This window comes from Vanacampus margaritifer, chromosome 4 (assembly GCF_051991255.1).
Source record: "Vanacampus margaritifer isolate UIUO_Vmar chromosome 4, RoL_Vmar_1.0, whole genome shotgun sequence".
Lineage (NCBI taxonomy): Eukaryota > Metazoa > Chordata > Actinopteri > Syngnathiformes > Syngnathidae > Vanacampus > Vanacampus margaritifer.
This window is the reverse complement of record NC_135435.1, coordinates 20,523,107-20,543,204: the sequence shown is the minus strand read 5'-3', so window position 1 is coordinate 20,543,204 and position 20,098 is coordinate 20,523,107. Positions and strand designations below refer to the sequence as shown.

The 20,098-nt window shown below is 38.4% G+C and overlaps 3 protein-coding genes across 5 annotated transcripts; 1 reads left to right on the top strand and 2 right to left on the bottom strand.

Annotated features, from left to right (window-relative positions):
- Nucleotides 1–1,563: 1,563 nt before the first annotated feature.
- On the bottom strand, nucleotides 1,564–8,954 carry slc7a9 (solute carrier family 7 member 9). 3 transcript variants are annotated; one of them, XM_077563899.1, is made up of 13 exons: nucleotides 8,875–8,941; nucleotides 8,577–8,701; nucleotides 7,772–7,919; nucleotides 5,451–5,693; nucleotides 5,241–5,366; nucleotides 5,057–5,156; nucleotides 4,903–4,947; nucleotides 3,875–3,998; nucleotides 3,112–3,215; nucleotides 2,908–3,004; nucleotides 2,651–2,800; nucleotides 2,391–2,565; nucleotides 1,564–2,091 (listed from the first exon to the last, which is right to left on the bottom strand). In XM_077563899.1, exons 2-13 carry the CDS (start codon nucleotides 8,691–8,693, stop codon nucleotides 2,030–2,032), a joined length of 1,491 nt encoding a protein of 496 aa, XP_077420025.1. In that variant the 5' UTR covers nucleotides 8,694–8,701; nucleotides 8,875–8,941; the 3' UTR covers nucleotides 1,564–2,029. The 3 variants fall into 3 exon arrangements, with proteins under 3 accessions (XP_077420025.1, XP_077420024.1, XP_077420023.1); XM_077563898.1 differs by having other exon boundaries at nucleotides 8,577–8,733; nucleotides 8,875–8,926; XM_077563897.1 differs by having other exon boundaries at nucleotides 8,577–8,954.
- An 807-nt stretch (nucleotides 8,955–9,761) lies between these two features.
- Nucleotides 9,762–15,415, top strand: nudt19 (nudix (nucleoside diphosphate linked moiety X)-type motif 19). Its single transcript, XM_077563900.1, has 3 exons — nucleotides 9,762–10,671; nucleotides 11,254–11,461; nucleotides 11,532–15,415. Exons 1-3 carry the CDS (start codon nucleotides 9,895–9,897, stop codon nucleotides 11,729–11,731), a joined length of 1,185 nt encoding a protein of 394 aa, XP_077420026.1. The 5' UTR covers nucleotides 9,762–9,894; the 3' UTR covers nucleotides 11,732–15,415.
- On the bottom strand, nucleotides 14,732–18,558 carry LOC144050546 (regulator of G-protein signaling 9-binding protein). The gene has a single exon (XM_077563901.1). The coding sequence runs from the start codon at nucleotides 18,105–18,107 to the stop codon at nucleotides 17,367–17,369; it is 741 nt and encodes a 246-aa protein (XP_077420027.1). The 5' UTR covers nucleotides 18,108–18,558; the 3' UTR covers nucleotides 14,732–17,366.
- Nucleotides 18,559–20,098: the final 1,540 nt, after the last annotated feature.

Genomic DNA, 20,098 nt, shown 5'->3' with positions numbered 1-20,098 from the left:
TGTGCAGAGTGTTTGACAAAAATCAAACAGTTTTCACAGCCAAACACAACAGCCTGAGGTTTTTCTTGACACTTCCACCCTAATTTGGCAGAACGCAGGAGGGATGTTTTGGTTTTCGGTTTCGGCCGTGAATTCTCATTACGATGCATTCCTAGTAAAACAAAAATAACATTTCTACCGCATGCCCTCCTTGTGTTTGTAATATTTGCATATGGTCAATTAACATATATATATATATATATATATATATATATATATATGTATATGTATATGTTTAAAAATAATAATAATAATAATTATCTTAAAAATATATATTATTATTATTTTTAACTATATATATGGTTAAAAATAATAGTATTAATAATTATCTTAAAAAATATATTATAATTATTTTTAACTATATATATGGTTAAATATAATAATAATAATTATCTTTAAAAAATATATTATTATGTTTAACTATATATATGGTTAATAATAATAATAATAATAATTATCTTTCCAAAAAAATAATATTAATTATCTTTAAAAAAAATAATAATAATAATAATAATTTAAACAGACTCCAACTCATGATTCTTATCTGTTGTGCTGTGCAACACACTGTGTTATGTCAAGCTGGGCACTATGATCTCAAAATCTGCAGGGGAGCAGTCCTATCTGATGGAGGCTTTCTTCTCTTGCACCTCCCCGCTTGGTCTTGTCTTCACTTGTGGACCACCGTGATTGTGTCCAGTCCTCAGCCTTTTTCCCCCCATCATGCTGAGTGTACCTTGGCTTCTTTCTTTCCTGAATGCAACACTTCTATGTCTTTGTCACCATGTGTCTTTAGCCACTGTACATATATTATTATAAATAGTGTTAATAACTACTGCACAAAAAAAAACTACCAGTTAGGAGGTAGTCTCTTTAACTCCTTAAGTACATTCGTCCATTCATTTTGCAGCGGAGCTAACATCACCATTCTGACGTGTGTGAAGTTTTTGTTGTGAATAAAAATGACCCAAAATGTTTTATTTCAAGACAAGGTGTTATAATGCAGACAATCTTAGAATGTATCTTTAATGAGAGATGTAGTAAATAAATATAACCAGCAAAAAATATACACTGATCTTTGTCAAATTGTGTTTTTATCATTTTTCAGGGTCTGAGCACATGGACTACATGGAGTTATTGCAACAAGTCTGGTCGAATCTTGCATACCATTGTATTACAAATGCTGGAAAATATTGAATATGCTATTTCTTAATTTATAATTGAATACAATGCTGATTAAAATGTATTTGTTTATGTGTGTCTGATAGGGTGTTCCTGTGTTAGGTATAAATGACCTGTCATGTGTTGTTCTTAATTTTCATTGTGACCATCAACTGCTTCAGTGTCAAAATGGCGTCAACAATGCGGGCCAAACTTGAAGCATAAAACACATTATTACACATTAAAGCGCGTAGGAGTGAAGGAACCCTCATTCCTGTGTTAAACAATGCACTACTGACATCTAGTGGTATACTGTATATAAAAAAAGGTCAATTAAAGCACATATCTGGTCATATAATCCTTTATTTCAAAACAATAAAACAAATTAAAAAAAATTATAAACAATAAAATACCATGAAGTAATAAAAAAAAATAGTACAGTTGTAAATAATAATGCCTCATTTTAATTTCCGTATTGGTCAAATGAGGGGGGAAATATTATAAATTTTCAACAAAAATGAACTTGATGCCTCTCTGACAGTGTCAATAAAAATTGAGCATGATTTTTTTTTTGTAAAGGCTCAATTGAGCATACTGCTCAAATTGCGCAGGTGCATCTAATGCTGCAACCCTGAACGAGAAGCCTTTTTTTTTTGTTTTTTTGTTACATTTGAACCCACATATCAATGTCACGCGGTTTGCAGCTATTTAACAAAAGTGACCCCGTAATTGTGGCTCGGACCCAGTCAGGTATTCCAAGTTTTTCAGAAAATGAGCCTGGCACATTTCCCGCGCCAGGAGCCAAATGGAAGTTGACCTGGTTGTCACTTCCTCACTCACATTTCTCAGGAGGAACGACTTCCAACAGGAGTTGCAAATGCATGGTGATGGGCTCTATATGGGGGTTAAAGGTCAAAGTAGCAAGGAGTCAATACTGTATTAACACAGATGACAATCTCTTCAAAGATCACAGTAGGTTACAGGTTATTTCTATAGATAAATAAATAAATATAAAGGTGAGGTGGATAAAATATGAAATATATGTTTGCACTTTAAGCCACATTACTGCCATTTGACATGTATTAGGCCTACATCTAAACAAGCAGAAAGCCTTCACACTTTATTTACTTTATTAATTTTCAACAGCTGCCTTGTTTTTTTTTTCTTGACTTTTAGGTTGTAAATGTGCTTACTCATGAGTTTGCGTGCCCACTCGACCTTCAGGTGGACAAAGGGGTAATACAGGAGGAGCCCGCTGAGGATGAAAATGGCACAGTAGAGGTACTCCATTTCGGGATTGTCAATGATGGGGGCCAGGACCAGGTAGAAAGAGATGAGCACCATTAGGACAGCAATTATAATGGGAACCTTTGAATAAATGCAAACACTTGAGCTTTTGTTGCAGCTAAAACAAACAAACAAAACAAAACAAAACATGCATGCCAGACTGCACCTTGACTGGTCTTTTCAATTCCTTCCTCGTGAACCGCATGACGATAACAGAAAACATGGTCAGGCCATAAAAGAACCACTGAGCAAAGCTGAAGTAATTGATGAGGGTGTTGATGTCTGCCGGGATTGTGTATAAAATAGCCAGAAAACCCTGTAAAATAAAACGGGGGGGGGGGGGGACACCTCAGTAGCATTATTAAAGCATTAAAAGCTTTAATAAAGTAATACAATAACAACATGAAAGTTCTTAAAACTCACATTGAACATTAAAGCTGGGGATGGGGTGAAACGCCTCAGACTAATAAAAGATAAAATTTCCACCATGTGACCTTCTCTGCCACATACATAGGCCAGCCTGAGAACCAAAGCATACATTTAAATCATTTGTCATGACTTTGCGTTTTCTTAATCTGTCACCTGAACATAACCAACTCTTGTTTCGTCATGTTTTTTTTTTTTTACCTGCCTGCAGTGAAGCAGCTTCCATTGGCCGAGCCAAAAGTGGAAAAGACGACAAAAAGCGGAACAATCCAAGACATAGGGTAAAGAACTTTGTCTCCAAATGTCTAAAACATGAAAGAAAAAAAGAGAAAGCGAAGGAGCATGGCTCAATTTATCTGTAATTAAATATAAATACCGACATTAATAATATGGTTAGCCGGGATAAGATCCATTTCACCGGTGAGGATAAACGACAAAAATTGACAGGATAGCTAGACAATAGGATGGAGAGAACGTAGAGAAAACAATTCTGACAAAATAATTTCAAAACTGAGTTAAGCCATCAGACTTGATGTGAAGGACCGTTATGGTTAGTATCAAACTATTGTCTGAGGATTTGTATTTATAATAAATACAACAACATGCTTTTTGGTTATTTTGTCATCAAATGAGGGCATAAGGGCACAATAATGACACAACTGGGAAGACCTTTCATGTATGTATCCAAGCGTTATTATATGTTACGTAATGAACATTAAGGCTCTACTCACGACTCTGGCTGGAAGTGTTCGGTTTAGGTGAACGGTATGGGATTTTTTTAATAGGTTTTAGGTGAACTAATGAATACACACACACGCACATACACATACAAAATAAAAAAAATAAAAATAATAAAAAAGAGAGCAATGATGATGACATGTCAAATCGGTAAAATTACCGAATGAACAATACTGAGCTCTCCAGGGAAAAAAAAAAAAGGCTCTACTCGGACTTTTCCTCTTACCACAGCTACAGCTGAGGATGACAGCAGTTCATTGCTGGTCATTACAGTGAAATAAGCGATGTTGACCATCACATAACACACAGCCACCAAGGGGATCCCAATGAGGATGGCTAATGGCAGGTTCCTGTGGGAAAAAAATTACATTACAACAGTATCCGTATTGATTACAACAGTATCTGCTGCTGTTACGTATTGAGCAGCCACAACATTAGGTACACCGGTACAATCTATTACTCATTCACAGCCGTTGACGGCTAAAAACGTAAAAATTTAATTTAACTATTTCAAATAGTTAAACATTTTTTCCACTTTTGTTAACAATTGTATGAAAACCTATTTTTTTTATTGTACATTTAGAACAGATATGAAATTTGTGATTAATTGGGAGTTAACTAGTGAAGTCATGCAATTAATTACGATTAAAAACATTAATCGTCTGATGCCCTGAATTTTGTAATAATCTTTTCTTCATTTTTAAAAAAAAATTAATTCACTGCCATTAACGGCTATAAATGTCAGAAATTCATTTCAACAATTTGTATTAGTTTAACATTTTTCCCCCTTTTGTTAACAAGACTATGAAAACCTAGGATTTTTTTATTGTACATTCAGAACAGATGTAAAATTTGTGATTAATTGTGAGTTAACTAGTGAAGCCATGCGATTAATTACAACTAATAATTTGAATCGCCTCTTGCCCCTAACTTTTTAATAATCTTTTTTAAAAATGAATTTATGGTACCAATGTACAAACAGTACATGAACATACTGTAAATATCCTAATAAGGCATATTTATACACTCAAATATTTACTCACCACACCGAATATACTGTATGATGTAAATATGGAATATCAGATCTAAAATAAAGTCACCGAAATATTAAAAACGTTTCTCAATTTCGATGCCGTCCACTACAATCACAATAATAAATACTGTACTGTTACATTAGTATTTACATTAGCTAACCTATCTGAATAGAGTATATTGTGACTTTAGACTGAAGGATGGAATTTGTATGTTTCCTACCTGAAAGGGTTTTTGAGCTCCTCTGTGATGAAATTCAGTTGACTCCTGAAATGCAAACAAATGATATTGGCACACTTTATAAAAGAGTACCCCGTCATATTTTAATAGATATTTATTGGTTCATTGCATCACTTTCGAGATGCTGAATATTTACCATCCATCATAGGCCCAGAGTCCATTATAAAAGGCAAGTCCAATTCCTCCAGCAGACACTGATTTGCCGACAAATGCATTTGAAAAGTTCTCAGTTTTTCCTGGACACAAAAATATAAATACCAAAATGAGATCAAATGGCACAGATCTAATCTATTATGAAGACAAAATGTTTGAAGTCCCACCTTGCGCCAACAGAACAATGCCAGCTCCCACGATGATGACAATGATTAAAAGTTTAGCCCCGGTGAAGAGGTTTTGCACGTAACTCGCCAATTTGACACTGAAGCAGTTGATGGTCACAATGAAAACTAAAAAAATATATATATATATCATTACCATTGTTTGTGTAGCACGCAGTAGTCATGTAAAGCAATAGCAGTGGTTGATGTCACCTATGGCTGCAGTCGCCAGACCCTTTGTGACAATAACAGGGGGGCTGCATTCAGGAAAGAAAGGAGCTGAGGCGTACTCGGCAAAGCTCAGCGTGATGATGGAAAGGGCCGAGGGCTTGGACACCATCACGGTGGTCCACGAGTAAAGGTAGGCCACCGGGGAGCCGAAAGCTTCCATCAGATAGGAATACTCTCCTCCGGATTTTGGGATCATGGTGCCCAGCTCGGCGTAGCACAGCGCTCCTGTCAAGTACAAGATAACGGATAAGGCAAATTAGTGGGAGGCTTTTTTTCTGATAGCAAGTTCAACAAAGCACCTTATTATGCGTCCGTTTGGCAAGATGTTCGCTTTTAAAACCGTCTGTTGACTTTTTCAAAAAGCAACATGACCCAAGGTGACCCAAGAGCAGGTCACGAAGAATCGAATCATTTCTCTACCACCATAACAGATTAATATATATATATATATATATATTAATATATTTTGTTCACGGAGTTTCACTTTTACCACTTAATTTTTTTTATGTACAGCACTATGTATACAGCTATAAATGTTTTTAAAGTGGTTTATTAATAAAGTTGACTTGAGTCAAAAATGCTAAGATTTTTCATAAATAACACATTATGACTTCCAAACACAAGAGTACTGACTCAACCAATAGCAGCAGCTATAGTACATGTCTTTTTTTTCCTCTGTGCTGTAAATGATTTAGTTGTTTCTCTAGTATGTGTAAATGTGACAATGTGCACTTTTGGTGCCATAATGCACACGAGGTGTAGCCGCTCTAAAACGTGCCCTACTTTTTTGTACTAAGTCAGCAAAAAAATAAATAAACATAAACTTGCAATGCATGTAAACACTTGCGTGGGACGACAGGACACAAACTGGCGGGTTACATGACCAAATGTCCTTTTTAAATGACATCCCATTAAATAATTGGTTCAGTGAACACTGATTGCCATGTAGTGATGTATGGCTGAACAATTTTGAAAAATAATCCAATTGGGGTTTAATTTAATTAATTGTGCAGCCCTGCTCACTTTTTTGTGTACATACAGTATGTTCCAGTTCATCCACTCTTTAAAACAAAACAAAAAACACTGAGAGTTGTCCCTCTTATGTGAACGACCCTGAAGACGAGGGTGGTTATCTTTATCGGCATTCCCATGCTTTGATACTGTATGTTTTCTACAGCGTCTGTGTCGTATCCTTGATGCCACCTGCACTAAGCCGGACAAAATTGAAAAGCGGCTCCCACAATCAGTGAGGGGTTACAGTGGCCTGCTTTGCTGGAAGACAACATTTGAGTGAATTTGACAGTAAGTTTCTGCACTTTTAGCCACCTGAGATACTGTTTAGTAATTTGGCGGGTGCTGCTGTTTTGATTATCAAGAGAGTTGAATGGGTTCATAATAACACCACTGAGCTGATTCATTATTTTTTTTAATGGGAAAAGGGAGGCACGTCTATTACAGAGACAACAGTTATTGAAGGAAATACGGTATGCCTTATATAAATTTAGCATGGGAAGCGCTAGTCTGTATAACATATAAATTGTATATTGGGAAGAAAGATAAACAGTAGCATAAATGTACAGTTGACAATTGTAATTAAGACTTCAGTCCAATGTGAAATCAAATTATATTCTCCTTTAAGTTTCCAATGTTAAAACATGATGAACCATACTTCTAATTAAAATACCGATAATGTCCTTTTAGGTCTAAGTTGTCAGTAGCCCGTCATGCATATATGCTAGGGGTGGGAATCTTTGAATGTCTCACGATTCGATTCAATTTTGATTTTTGGGTCTGCGATTCGATTCAGAATCGATTTTTGATTCAAAATGATTTGATTGACAATGATTTTTGCTTCAATTTATAGATGTTCAAGGAAACGTAATGATCTACTCCAGTCTGACTCGCTAATGCTAATTAGTGCTCTATTCGCGGCACTTTCATCACTCAAAAGAATGGCTCCACGCTGCAAAAAAATTATTGGAATAACTTGATCGTGACTTTTTCCTTCTACTCGCTAATGTGGCTACAACTTAGCAGTGTATCAGACCGCGTGGAACCACACTGCCCCTAAGTGGCCAAATCGGGTACAACATGAACAGCGCGCCGAATAAAGGCACACGCAAACAAAGGGAAGACAGTATAAAATAATTTAAATAAAATTGATTTTGGGACATTTAAAATCGATTCTGAATCGTACTAAATGAGAATCGCGATTCTTATGAGAATCGCGATTCTTATGAGAATCGATTTTTGGGCACACCCCTAATATATGGAGTCAATAGCAGATTGTGTTGGTCTCTCACCCAGCATGGCTAACACCCCACAAGCAGTCCAGATGAGGAGGCAGGGTCCCACACCTCCAGAGTAGAGCAGGACTGCTTTGGGAGAGATGAAGATGCCTGAGCCGATCATGGTGCCCACAATCAGACAGATGGCGCTAATCAGGCCCACCTGAGTTCACACACAAACACATGTAGAGTACTGTACAAGCACTGTGCAGAAATGATCCAATTGCATTTAATTGGATGGGGGGAAAATATTATTTACCGGTACTAAAAATAATGTATCATGGTTTTTCTATCTATGCCAGTGATGTTTGTTATAATGACAGTTGACAGGCAAATCAATGAAATGCTCTTCCACTATATGGCAGAAAGCACAATTAACATTTTTCCTCATGTTTGAGAGATGTTAAGGTCAGAGCAAATCAAGGTCGGCATACTTGAAATTTCCATGGTGAATGTTGCGGAGAATTATTAATTGAAATAATCGCTCACAATGATAACACATACAGTATAGTATTTGTATGTTGTTTATGTCCTCATGCACTTGGACCATTGTGAAGCAAAGTAAAACGAAATCCTGGCGTACCTGGCTTTAGAGGTCACTTTTCCCAACCCCTAATTAAATTGGCCTGAACCGGCTTAAAGAGGGTCATGGGACCCAAAGAGTAACAATGGGTGACTGTGAAGTTAATTTGTGGAGACCGAAACTGGGGCACTACCTGGCACTTGGGCCCAGGCACCTCCACTCGAATTACTCACTTTGTGAATAACTTCTCGGAAATTGAATACAAACACATTAAAAATCAATAAATGGCACGCTCACCTCTTTATGAAGGACAGTGGCCTTCTCTGGATGTTTGTCCATCGTTGTTGAGTTCCTGCCTGTGCTAGTGTAGCTTTTTTGATTCTCCATACTCTTGCTTGTGCTTCTGTCTTCCATTGTGGTGTCTTGGTACATGGGAAGGACACAAAATACATACCTCAACACCACACACACACAAAAAAAGAGTTCATGGTTAACTTCAGGAAACAAAGATCATTTCTTTAAAATTATATTGCCTATTGTAAAGCAGTAGCAGCAGCAATAAAAGCTACACACAAAGCATATTTCCCCATACAACCTTCAGTCAGGAATAAAGAGAGTTAATCCACCACAAATTGAAAGTGTATAAAGTCAGCTCCAGTACGTCCAAATGCAAGCAAGAATGCAATGCAAATGAAGACTAGTGGCTCGTGCACTGAGAGATTTTCCTCTGATTTGAACGGATGTAAGTGCCCGGCGATGACCCTGAAAGTGTGGCACTCACACAATGATACATCAAGTTGGTAAAAAAAAGCCACTCGTAAAAAATCAAAAGGAAATGCTCAGCTAAATTTGGTTATGGAAATCAATCTAAAGAATGAAAGCCATATACGGTAGTCATATTTATTATTATTATTATTAATGCAGATTACATACCAGTGGCGAAATTATTTTAGGGCATTCTGAAAAATTGTGTGTGCGTGTGTGTGTGTGTGTGTGTGTGTGTGTGTGTGTGTGTGTGTGCGTGTGTGTGCGTGGGTGTGTGCGTGTGTGTGTGTGTGTGTGTGTGTGTGTGCGTGTGTATTTTAATATTATTGCATTACAGCCATCATTCTATTTTCTATAGCACTTGTCATTTGGTGTGAGCAGAAGCCCATCCCAGCTGACTTTGAGCGAGAGGCGGGGCAGGCATACTGAATTGCCAGCCAATTGCAGGGAACATATAAGCAAACAACCATTCATGCTCATAATCACACATATGGACAGTTTAGTCTTCAATGATTTGAACATTCTGGTTTTTGGGATGCATGCAAGCACAGGGAAAACATGTAAATTTTACACAGGAGCGCCCAAGCCAAGAATCAAATCCAAGCCCTCAGTATTGTTTGAAAATCTAATTGGAACAAACATTCGCCTGTAGGTGGCAGCAGCTGCTTAAAAATCATCCAGCCTGTAGAGGGCAGCAGTGAGACCTACTGTCCTTCAGTTTTTTGATGGCCGGAAATAGTTTTGATAGTAAGCAGGAGTACTTCCGGGTTTCACCTACCAAACAACTTTTCCCCTTTATTCAGTGACTTACCGATGAATTTGACTAGAATTTAAGATCTTACGTTTTAAAATGAACACTGGACTGAAACACTGGAAGGAGGCGGCGACTCTCATTTTAGTCGCGGGTCACAAGCTCGGCGCGGACAGTTTATCCACGCCGGGATTTGCAAGTTCTCAGTCGCCAGTTAAAAGCGAAGGACGACCTCGGGTTCCTCACGTCTTCGACTACGACGTTTTACTCCTTAAACGAAGCAGTAAAAGCGGATTCATGCCTAACGCTTATGTGTTCCCCGGAGGTATGGTGGACTCTTCTGATTTTTCCAGCGAGTGGTTGGACGTTTTCAAAGCTTTTACGAACTCTCCCAACTTTGGCTTAAGGGGCGTCCAGCAAACACCGGAGACCAGACCGCCGATATTTGCTACGGACAGGCTCAAACTGGGCTCACATATCCCGGGAGAGGTCGCGTTCCGGATTTGCGCCTTGAGGGAGACATTTGAGGAATCTGGCGTGCTGCTTTTTGTGTCCAAAAAGGAGGAATCGGGTCTGTTAAAGAGCATTAAAAACAGGCGCGCCGCCGATGAAGTCAAGCATTACAAAGTAAACGAGCTTTGCAGCAATGAACTGAGCAAGTGGAGGACTTTGGTGATCCAGAACCCGTCAAACTTTGTCAGGATGTGCAGGGAGTTAGAGGTGCTGCCCAATATCTGGGCCCTCCACGAGTGGTCTAATTGGCTGACCCCTGTGGGAAAATACGGCGTGAAGAGGTTTGACACGGCCTTCTTCATGTGCTGCATGGAGGACAGACCACATGCCCTCCAAGACCAGAAGGAAATTCAACACTTACAGGTGTCTTTTAACATTACACAAGCCGTGTTAAATGTTTCACCTGCGATGTCAATGGCTGAACATAATCTTACAACCGTTGAGTTGTTCAGATTTGGAAGCAAACTTTGCCATGAATAATAGAAATAATCTTTATTAACAGTATCGGGGGTCCGTGGTTTATGAGGTAATTCCAACATGACCAACATAACACCAATTTGTATGCTCGAGCCTGGAATGTAAAAAAAATGTCTTCAGAGTCTGAGTAGAACATTTCAACTTTATTTGGGATTAATCAAGCAGTTTAAATAGCGGCAGGTGTGTGCTACCTCCCATTTAACATGAGTTTGAATGTGATTGGTGAATTCTGAACACAGCCACGAGAGGGTGTTCACACTTATGCAACCACATTATCCCAGTCGTTTATTTGTATTTTCCCTCAAAAAGATTTCAGTGTGGCACAACCGGTTGTACAAGTTTTACTTATTTAATGTACTTTATTAATTATGATCTCATGCTTAACATCACCATAAGCATGCATTTGAATAGGGGTGTGTAGACTTTTTATATCCACCGTAGCTCACCTCGTGTGTCGATGCATCCCAGTGGTCGACGCCCTCGGACATCCTGCGGAGCTTCCGGGCTCACGATTTGTGGATCGCACCCCCGCAGTTCTACGAGTTGAGTCGCATGTGTCGCTTCCCCTCGCTGAGCGACCTCCACGCGTTTGCACGGAGGCGCGGCACAGACGGCTGCGAGCAGTGGCTGCCTGTCGTCTTCTTGCAGGATGACAGCTACGTATCAGTACTGCCAGGTGCTTGATGAATCTTTTTCTCCCCTTGACCGATTATTCCAGTGTTGAGATTTGACCACTCTTCTCGCAGGAGACCGGCTGTACCCGACTAACGACTCAAAAGCGGCTAAGGTGAAGACAGATGTGGAGTCTCAAGAAGGTTCTGAATCTGCACTACATCGCTTCTTGATCTCAGACCCCTACAGTCCAGAAATACAGGTCAACATTACACCCAAGTACAACCACACGCTGCCTCTCATTGGACCAGTGGACTTCACAACCCTTGTGTGAACACAGTAGGAACAAATCACAAACAAGAACACACAGGGAAAATACATTAAGTTTTAGGGCGTACTCACATAAAGACATTTGAGTTGTGTAGGGCTTCGGAACGATTCCTGCATGCCATTCAGTGCTCCCTTGTTATACGGTTCACCTTTTGCGGCATCGTTGTTTCGCGGATTTATTTTTTTCTCAGAAGTGTACTTTTTTTTTTTTTATAAATCAGCAAAAGTTTGCACTTTGAGAGTTGTTGTTTAAACAAGAAAGAAATGTGATAAAATGTTAATAATGCAGACTGAAATAAGTATATAAAGTGTGTGGTGAGGTGTTTTACAGCCTTAAAACAAATAAAGAAAAATAAATGGCTACTTCACCGATTTTATCTATTGCGGGCATTTTTTGGAACATAACCCAAGTGATATGCGAGGGTGCACTGTATATTGGTCAACACTGGATTATGGCAATTCAGTATTATTGACATGCCTGTAAAATGGAATATATATATATATATATATATATATAGCTAAACGGGGAAAAAAACAATATTAAAAAACTGTATGTACAGTATGTACATATGTGAAACACTGAAACTCCAATATTATACCGATTCACCACATACAGTGACACATTTCATTAACTTATTTTTTGTAAGTTTCATGATTCTTGCTTACTACTAACTAAAAACACAAATTGACCATATCATGAAATTACATGTGAAACAATCAATGCCATTTTTTTTAAACAAAAGTAGAGCTTTCCCTACTGAAAAATATATTTTACTGCATTTAATAAATCATAATAATGAGTGTCATGTATTTTTTTTAATTTAAGTACTGATGTAAAAAAAAAAAGTGAATTGTGTGACTGTTGACAAATGGCAATAAATTATAATGCCTCCTGTACTGAGGCTGTTTATATAAAGTTAGGATCTTGTATTATTGTTGTAATTGTTATATTATGAAATTATGTTATTATTATAAGAAGCACAATTTATTATAAAAGCATGTATTTTATGAAAGAAAATTATATATATATATTAAAAAAAACATGCAAATTAAATGCATCTAATGTATGTGGATGAAAATAGAAATATAACTTAACGTAACGTGTGGCTGCTTTCCTTGCATGTATGACAGGCTAAGTTGAAATAGCAACACTCAACATTTGCGCTGTTTGCCTTAGAGACTCAGTTGAGAGTTGCCATGGCAACTCCACAGCCTTGGAAACCCACTATCTTTGTCGGCGATGATGCGGTGCTGCGTGTGGCTCGCGTCGCTGTTGTGCACACACTCACCTTTTAACGACCCTGCTCATATGATTCAAGTTTAGTGCATCTTTTTTGGAGGAAGTTCTGGAATTTGAAAGCATGCAAAAAATATGTTGCGATAGTTCCTGAGCTGTCCGAAATAGTCTCCAGAGTCAGCAATCCCTCACGCTTCAGAAACTTCAAGGCCAGCATTTTAGTCCCCTCGCTCTGCCATGTTTAATTGATCACCTTGGTACTTTGGGATCTTTTGGAGGTTTCTTGAAATGACAGATAAGAGAAAAAAGATGCAAAATGGTTTTCATAAAGCACAAAGTACTTTTTGGGTTTTTTGTCATTAGTCAGCTGTACTATTTAGTACATTATATCCTAGTTAGTGTTTAATTGCTTCAACACAAATTATTGAGATTACAGACAATAGTAAGAATGAGCATTTGAAATGAAAACAGAAAGTATAAAAACACATAATGAATGTTCTTAAATTCTGTTTCAATGCCAGTTTTGTTTGAGCAAAGTAATGCACTTCTCGTAGCTGACATTATTCTTCTTGAGACCGCAAACTAGAACTGATTCAACAGCGCCTCTGCTGGTTGTAGTCAAGTATTGCACTGAATTTTGCCTCCATTCCTGGCAATAACTCACTTAACAGAAATTCAAATGTGTTACGGTTAATATGTTTTGCTGAAATTCAATATGAAAAGAGTGTTTTTTTTGTGCATGATGTAATATAAATGCAATTCACTTTTCAAAGATTGGATTTGGACTGACAAAAAGCACCGCAGCACAATCCTAAACCATTTTATCTTGTTTTTACATAATATCTCCGAAAAAAGCAGCTCTTAATTATTTTTTATTATTTTGTCCCTTATAGAAAGGAATTCACTTTTCAAATGATGGGTTTGTACTAGGGAATATCAGCCTTTTTTTCTTTCTTTTTTTAAATCTGATGGCCGGTAAAATTAGATCAATCTAAAACCATTTCAATCTCAGGGAACTATTAAACTATAGAGAACTATGGTATTGTTCCATTAAACGTTTTAGGGCGTACTGATAACCTTGGGAGCTCCCTGAACATTTTGTTAGAAATTTAAAAGGATGTCTATTGTCTAAGATAATAAAAAAAAAAAAGTTTTACATTTTGAAAAGTATGACAATAAACTCAATAAACATGCTTTTAGACATTTCAACAAACATTAGCATTTGTATTTTTTTTTTTAATTGATGCCAATATTTATTCCCACCTTTTTTCTTTTTTTTTACTGAAAATGATTATCAGCTTCAAATTTCGGTTATCGTCCTCCTTGATCGGCTTCAGTGTCACATATTAAAAAAAAAACAAATCTGTCTATCTCTAGTTTGAGCCTTTGTACAGCCCAGTGTAAATAAAAAGTATTTTTGTCCGTTTTTCCATGCATCCAGTTTCAGCTTCCTAACCAACCTTAAGCGGTTATATGTTAATGCATTGGCATCCCAGTGCACTACTTACACCAAACCCCTCCTTCAAACCTCAGAGCCTTAACGTCTGCTGTGCTATTCCAGGAATACACAAATACTCTTAGAAGTAAAACCATTAGCCAGGCAGATCAAGCATCTCCATTGGAAAATTGAACAGCATTTAACCTTAAGGTGGTTATGTCCAAAGTAATAATCGCCTGCTTAAAATCCCTTCAGAACGTCGACGCTTGACATTTGGCTCTTTAAAAACCAAGCTGATGATGTCAAATGAAAAAAATACATACAATGATTTCTACTGTATGTGCATTTTGATTATTTTTATTATAATAAATATACCTGATTGTATGTACATTATCTGACACAGATGACTTTTGTACAAAACTTCTAATCATACATACCGTACTGTATATACATACACATGGCAATATATACATTCAACCCTGAAAAGAAGCACAAGCTTAACAGTGAACTGGTGCATTATTTAAAAACGGTGGTTGTCTGGTAAAGATCCCAAGAAAACTCTGATAGCATTAGCATAGCATTGTGATTTGATGCACGACAATCTGGCGTCATGGATTATATGACAACTATAAATCACATCCAGCCTGTGTAGAACTAACTGCTGCCTTTTCTGCTTTTCCCTCTTTTCAGATGGCCGCATTTGCTTTAAGAAGTGTAAATGTAAAACATCATTTAGCGTCAAGAGGAATACTTAGTAGTCAGGCTACATTCCTGCATGAGCTCTCTCGCTAATCCACTTGGATTACGTGTTGCTGATGGCCAGATACCGCTTTACAATACAGCATTGAACACATTTATGAAGACAGACTGGCGAGAAAGGCAAATTTGTGTGCGCTATACACAACATCTGACATCCAATTTTAAACTAGCGCCACCTGTTGTTTCTTCTTTTCTTTTTTTTCTTTTTTTTTTTCAATTTTAAACTATCTTCTGACCACGAGGAGATTCAAATTCTCTTTTGTACCATAAAAGCCTTAACTCAGTTGGGGAAAAAAAATCAAACAAATGTGCATAGTGTATTGTAGTATGTGAGGTATGTTCTTCAGATGTATGTTTGTCATGTGTTTGATGTTCCGCCAGTGAAATGCCTTGCTCAACTCAACTGCCCCACAGGGACAATAAATGTACGTACAACTCTACACTACACGTATATTTTTTTCTCTTCCATCCTTTTACCAAAAAATAAACAACCACCTGGACCCTAAAAACAGGCCTACTTTACCTCCAATTGGCCAATCTCGCCACTTGTCGTTTTTCTACTTTTTTTTTTTTAATCTAGTGCAAATACATTGACAATTCAAATGTACTTACTGTTGCAAATGGTGCTTTTTTTGGATGCCCTCACTCCCCCCCCCCCCCCCCCCCAGTGATGATTAGGGGCAAAGGGACCAGTGCCCTACAAGGTCTAGCAGATGGCCTATTGTATATTTAATACAGAGGAATGTTCCAAAAGTAAAATAGTCTCGTAATAAATCCTTCTTCTGATGTTTTTTTTGGGAGTCTTTTCCGCAAAGTGTGTCTGTTTGCCATGAAGATTATTATTATTGATCTACTTGTGCCCCATAATTTCTGCCTAGTAACAAGATGGCTGTGATGAGGCAAACAAATCCACACAATTTTTTTGGCAATGCTTGTAAGGCGTTTAGGGCCCACACGGGATTACAGTCCAATTGTTACAAGAAAAAAGTAAAATATTGTAATTTTATGAGAAGCGGCGATAGTAAGTAAAAAAAATAATAATAATCCTAACATTGCTACCATATGTTTTTACAAAAACAGACTGTTAAACTGAACAGTATTGTCCTCGTTTAAAAAAAAAAAAAAAAAAGCTTTTGGGATAAAGAAAATTGTGTCTTGACTTTTGTAACATCATGACTTGTGTCTCCGATATTATGGGTTTACTCATACATTGTAATTCTTTTCAAATTATTAATAAGCATGTTTACTGTCGTAACATTGTTTAGTACATTTACTACATTTTATTTGTACTGAAAAGTTATGCTAGCATTAAAACTTTTTTTGTCAATGCTTTGCTACTTACAGAAAATTTCAGATCAATTTAAAATCACTTTTTTCATAATACGAACTTTAGTCTTGTAATATCAAACTCGGAAAATATACGTTCATCACGTAACATTAGAAATTTTAACCCCATTGACTTTAGTAGTATTCTGACTTTTCCCCTAAAAAAAAAGAAAAGAAAATACTTTATTCACTTTAAAGTATCAAGTATTCAATATTCATTTTAGAAACCAACTATTAATTTCATTAATACTGTATGCAAAAAGATGTATTTTATCACATCAACGTACATTGAAAAAAAAAATATAATTTTAGGTCTACTAATCCCTAATTATATTACATTGGTCGCGCTGCGCCTTACAGGAAGCTAACATGTTTTTCCGCCATTTTTTTGCTATGGATACCCGAAGTAGTAAAACTTTGCAAATGTAGTAACTGGTGAAAATAGATAACTCTGAGGCACCGTAGCGCGCATGCTTCAAAATGTACACAAACTTAGGTCGTTGCATTTTATTAATTCACCAATAGTTAAATCAAAAACTAAAACTAAATTCTGCACACTGTCACTTTAACAATACGATTTTTGTCGACTTTATTCTCATAACACGTCAACTGCGATAATTTTTCCTCGCTTCAGTTCAACTTTAGTCTTGTAAGCATTATGACCATTTTCTCTTAACCGTGCGCCTTTATTTTTATTGTGGCCCCATTTTGATCCTACATTGCTGATTGTGAATCATATATCATTGTTTTGGTATTTTGGAAGAAAATCTGACTTTTTAAAACAGCACATCATGACAGTAAGAGGGAGTACTGTACGGTAGTGAAGTGGCGATATGGTTCTAGTGCCCCACTTCATGCCCCCCCCAACCCCTCCAGGTTTCAGGACATGTTGATGACCAGATATCCAAGCACCACCGCCACAGTCACGATGACAAAGAAGACCACCACTGCGCAGATGGACGCGAAACCCGCGTCCCCGCCGCCTCCCCCCTCTTCATCCTTGGGTTCCTCCTCGCAGATGGAGATGACGCCCACGGAGGAATTTCCCACGCTCATATTGGACTTGAGCTCGGCGCCCGCCTCCTGCTTGGCTTCCACGGCCCACGGCGCCACCTGCACCTTCATCTCCATCTCCTCCATCATCTGGCTCACCTGACCGATCTCGGCCTGCAAGTCCCGCAGGTCCGCCGTGTCGATGTTGCTGTCCGCTTCGTATTTCATGTTCTGCACGCTCATGGCGCGAGCGGCCACCGTGCTGGTGCTGCCCGTCATGCCCGTCTGGATCAGGTGCCTGGTGGGCACCTTGAGCGGGAAGTCCTGACCTATCTCCAGGGAGCGCTTCATGTCCACCTCCAGTAGGTCCATGCTGCTGGAGAAGAGCACCCATAGCCGCTCGTACTCGGCGCGGTCGTCCTTGCTGATGCTCTTGTCTTTGAGCAGAGAGGTCAGCTTAGTCCGGTTGGCCACGGCCAGCTCCTGCGCCTTTTTTCGGGTCCGCTTCAGCTCCTCGCGCAAGTTCTGCGAGTCCGACGTGCTGCCCAGGGCCACGACCAGGTGCCTGTAGCACGCCGTCACTTTATTCAGGGCGTCCAGCATAGTTTTACACTCCTCTTTGCCCATGGCTGCTCACGGACACGCTCTCTCTCCTCCTCCTCCTCCTCTTCCTCCTCCACAGAAATATGACAAACAAGAGAGAAATGGCGATCTGCGTAGATCACCTCTCTCCTATGTGAGTGCACATTCCTTTCTATCCTGCATGCCGATTCTTTTCCTGGAGGCTTACGCGCCCTTAAATGGGATTTAACCTTTTTCCGCTCCTTTACGCACGGATGCGCAACTAATCCCGCAATGTGTTTCTAAAAAATATCCACACTTGGCTACAGGTGGCAAAAATAATGCGGGGGGTGGGAAAATAAATCAGTAAATTCAACAGTAACGATGGAGAGCGTCTATTGACGTTGAAAGGGGAAAACACAATCCCGGAGACGTTCGCCGTTTGATTCCGTTTGGCTTCGTGCGTCTATTTTGGTGGCGGAAAGCGCAATGGATGATGTTTAAATGCCCCTAAGCACCTTCTGTGGTCACGTGTGCGCGCAAAAAGCGATGTCCACCGTGACGGCTGCAGAGGAGGGACGGCCCACAGACTCCGACCTCTATGATTGGCTCGTGATGGTGCTCGTCACGTGGGGCACGCACGCAGGCGTCATTGGGTTATAGGCCAGTACAGTACCGGCGATCCCATCAGAGAGAGTGACTGTCACCTTCCTCGGTTTGGACGGCTGGTTCGAATTCACTGCTCTTCGCACGCTGCATTTTATTTACTGCAACAAATATTGCAAACGTACGCACGCACACTCTGTGAAGTCGGAAGTAGGCTACAGATGTTATGTCTAAAAACTGACTTTGCTAAAAGTGACGTACAGTGAGGTTCATGACTGATGAGGCACTGAGTTGGAGTCTGATAGAAAACTATATGAACCCAAAACTGAAGATGATCTTTTTTCAAAGCTTTTGATTATGCTTCAATCATCTCCACACTGTTCAACAATGTGATATAAGAAAACGCAAGAATGTTTAATCAATACAAGGTCAAGTTTATTGTTGTAGTTTTTGTAGTTTTTAAGTTTTTCTTAAAAACAAACAAGCATTTGGTATACGCCATTCTTGCAGTGAGATGCACGCCCAATTGCCCACACAGGTGGAGGAGTTGGGTTGTTGCTGCTAACTACACTGCTTGGATAATGTGTTGTTTACCTGCGCGAGTCCCGCTGTGTTAAGAGGTGGCAGCGGCGGTGCTTGCCTCCTTTGCCCGCTTTGCTCTTTTTGAATTATTGAAGCGGATGGTGCCTAATGATCCAGTGACAGCGGTGTAACGCTAATGGACTTCAGGACACACAGAGGGAGAGAGGAAATGAAGGAAGCTGAGGTTGTTGTCCGTGTGACGTCACGTGTCACATATGGCCAGGTTATGAATAGTGCTTTTATTTGGATGGAGGCTTACAGCATTTATTTTAAACATTTAATACGGTACACAATATGAGAGCCGATGTATACATGAGCAATTTAAGAAAGAAAAAATTTGAATTAGACATGCTCAATTTTGATTTATGCCTAAGTCCAAAGTAAGTCAAAGTAAGTAAAGTAAGTCACCATATTCAAATGTATTGCAATGATAGAGCAGGAAAGTCAAACTTGTTTTCCTCACAGACATTTTCATTTTTGTCAGTGTCTATTTCATTTTGACTTTTTGTATTTGTTATTTTTAATTAGTTTTTAGAACATATTTGTTGTTTTTTATTGTTTTTTTATCTTATTGAAAATATTTTGTTTTAGTTAAGTTTTTATTAGTTTTTGTAGTAGTTTTAGATTGTTGTTTTTTTAGAGTACCGGTATTTGTCCAGTGCAAGATAAACCAAAAAAGATCACTGGATATTATCTGAAATATAAATACTAAAATAAATACTTTAAAAGGAACCCCGACTGTAATGACTAGTTTGCTCTATATTATTTATTTGGTTCTTACTAACATAACCATGAGATTCATTTTTCAAAAATCATTTCCAGTTAAATACAATTTGTAAAAACTTTATTTGGACGTACGTCGCCATTGT

What these genes read in the sequence shown, in the direction of transcription:
- slc7a9 (XM_077563897.1), bottom strand. Translation starts at nt 8,711, where the DNA reads ATGTACCAAGACACCACAATGGAAGACAGAAGCACAAGCAAGAGTATG. An exon ending in CATTGTTCTGTTGGCGCAAG is followed by an intron (nt 5,157 to 5,240) that starts GTGGGACTTCAA and finishes TTTTGTGTCCAG; the next exon opens with GAAAAACTGAGAACTTTTCA. An exon ending in GTGGGCACGCAAACTCATGA is followed by an intron (nt 2,092 to 2,390) that starts GTAAGCACATTT and finishes ACCCCCATATAG; the next exon opens with AGCCCATCACCATGCATTTG.
- LOC144050546 (XM_077563901.1), bottom strand. Translation starts at nt 18,107, where the DNA reads ATGGGCAAAGAGGAGTGTAAAACTATGCTGGACGCCCTGAATAAAGTG.
- nudt19 (XM_077563900.1), top strand. Translation starts at nt 9,895, where the DNA reads ATGAACACTGGACTGAAACACTGGAAGGAGGCGGCGACTCTCATTTTA. An exon ending in AGGAAATTCAACACTTACAG is followed by an intron (nt 10,672 to 11,253) that starts GTGTCTTTTAAC and finishes GATGCATCCCAG; the next exon opens with TGGTCGACGCCCTCGGACAT. An exon ending in CTACGTATCAGTACTGCCAG is followed by an intron (nt 11,462 to 11,531) that starts GTGCTTGATGAA and finishes CTCTTCTCGCAG; the next exon opens with GAGACCGGCTGTACCCGACT.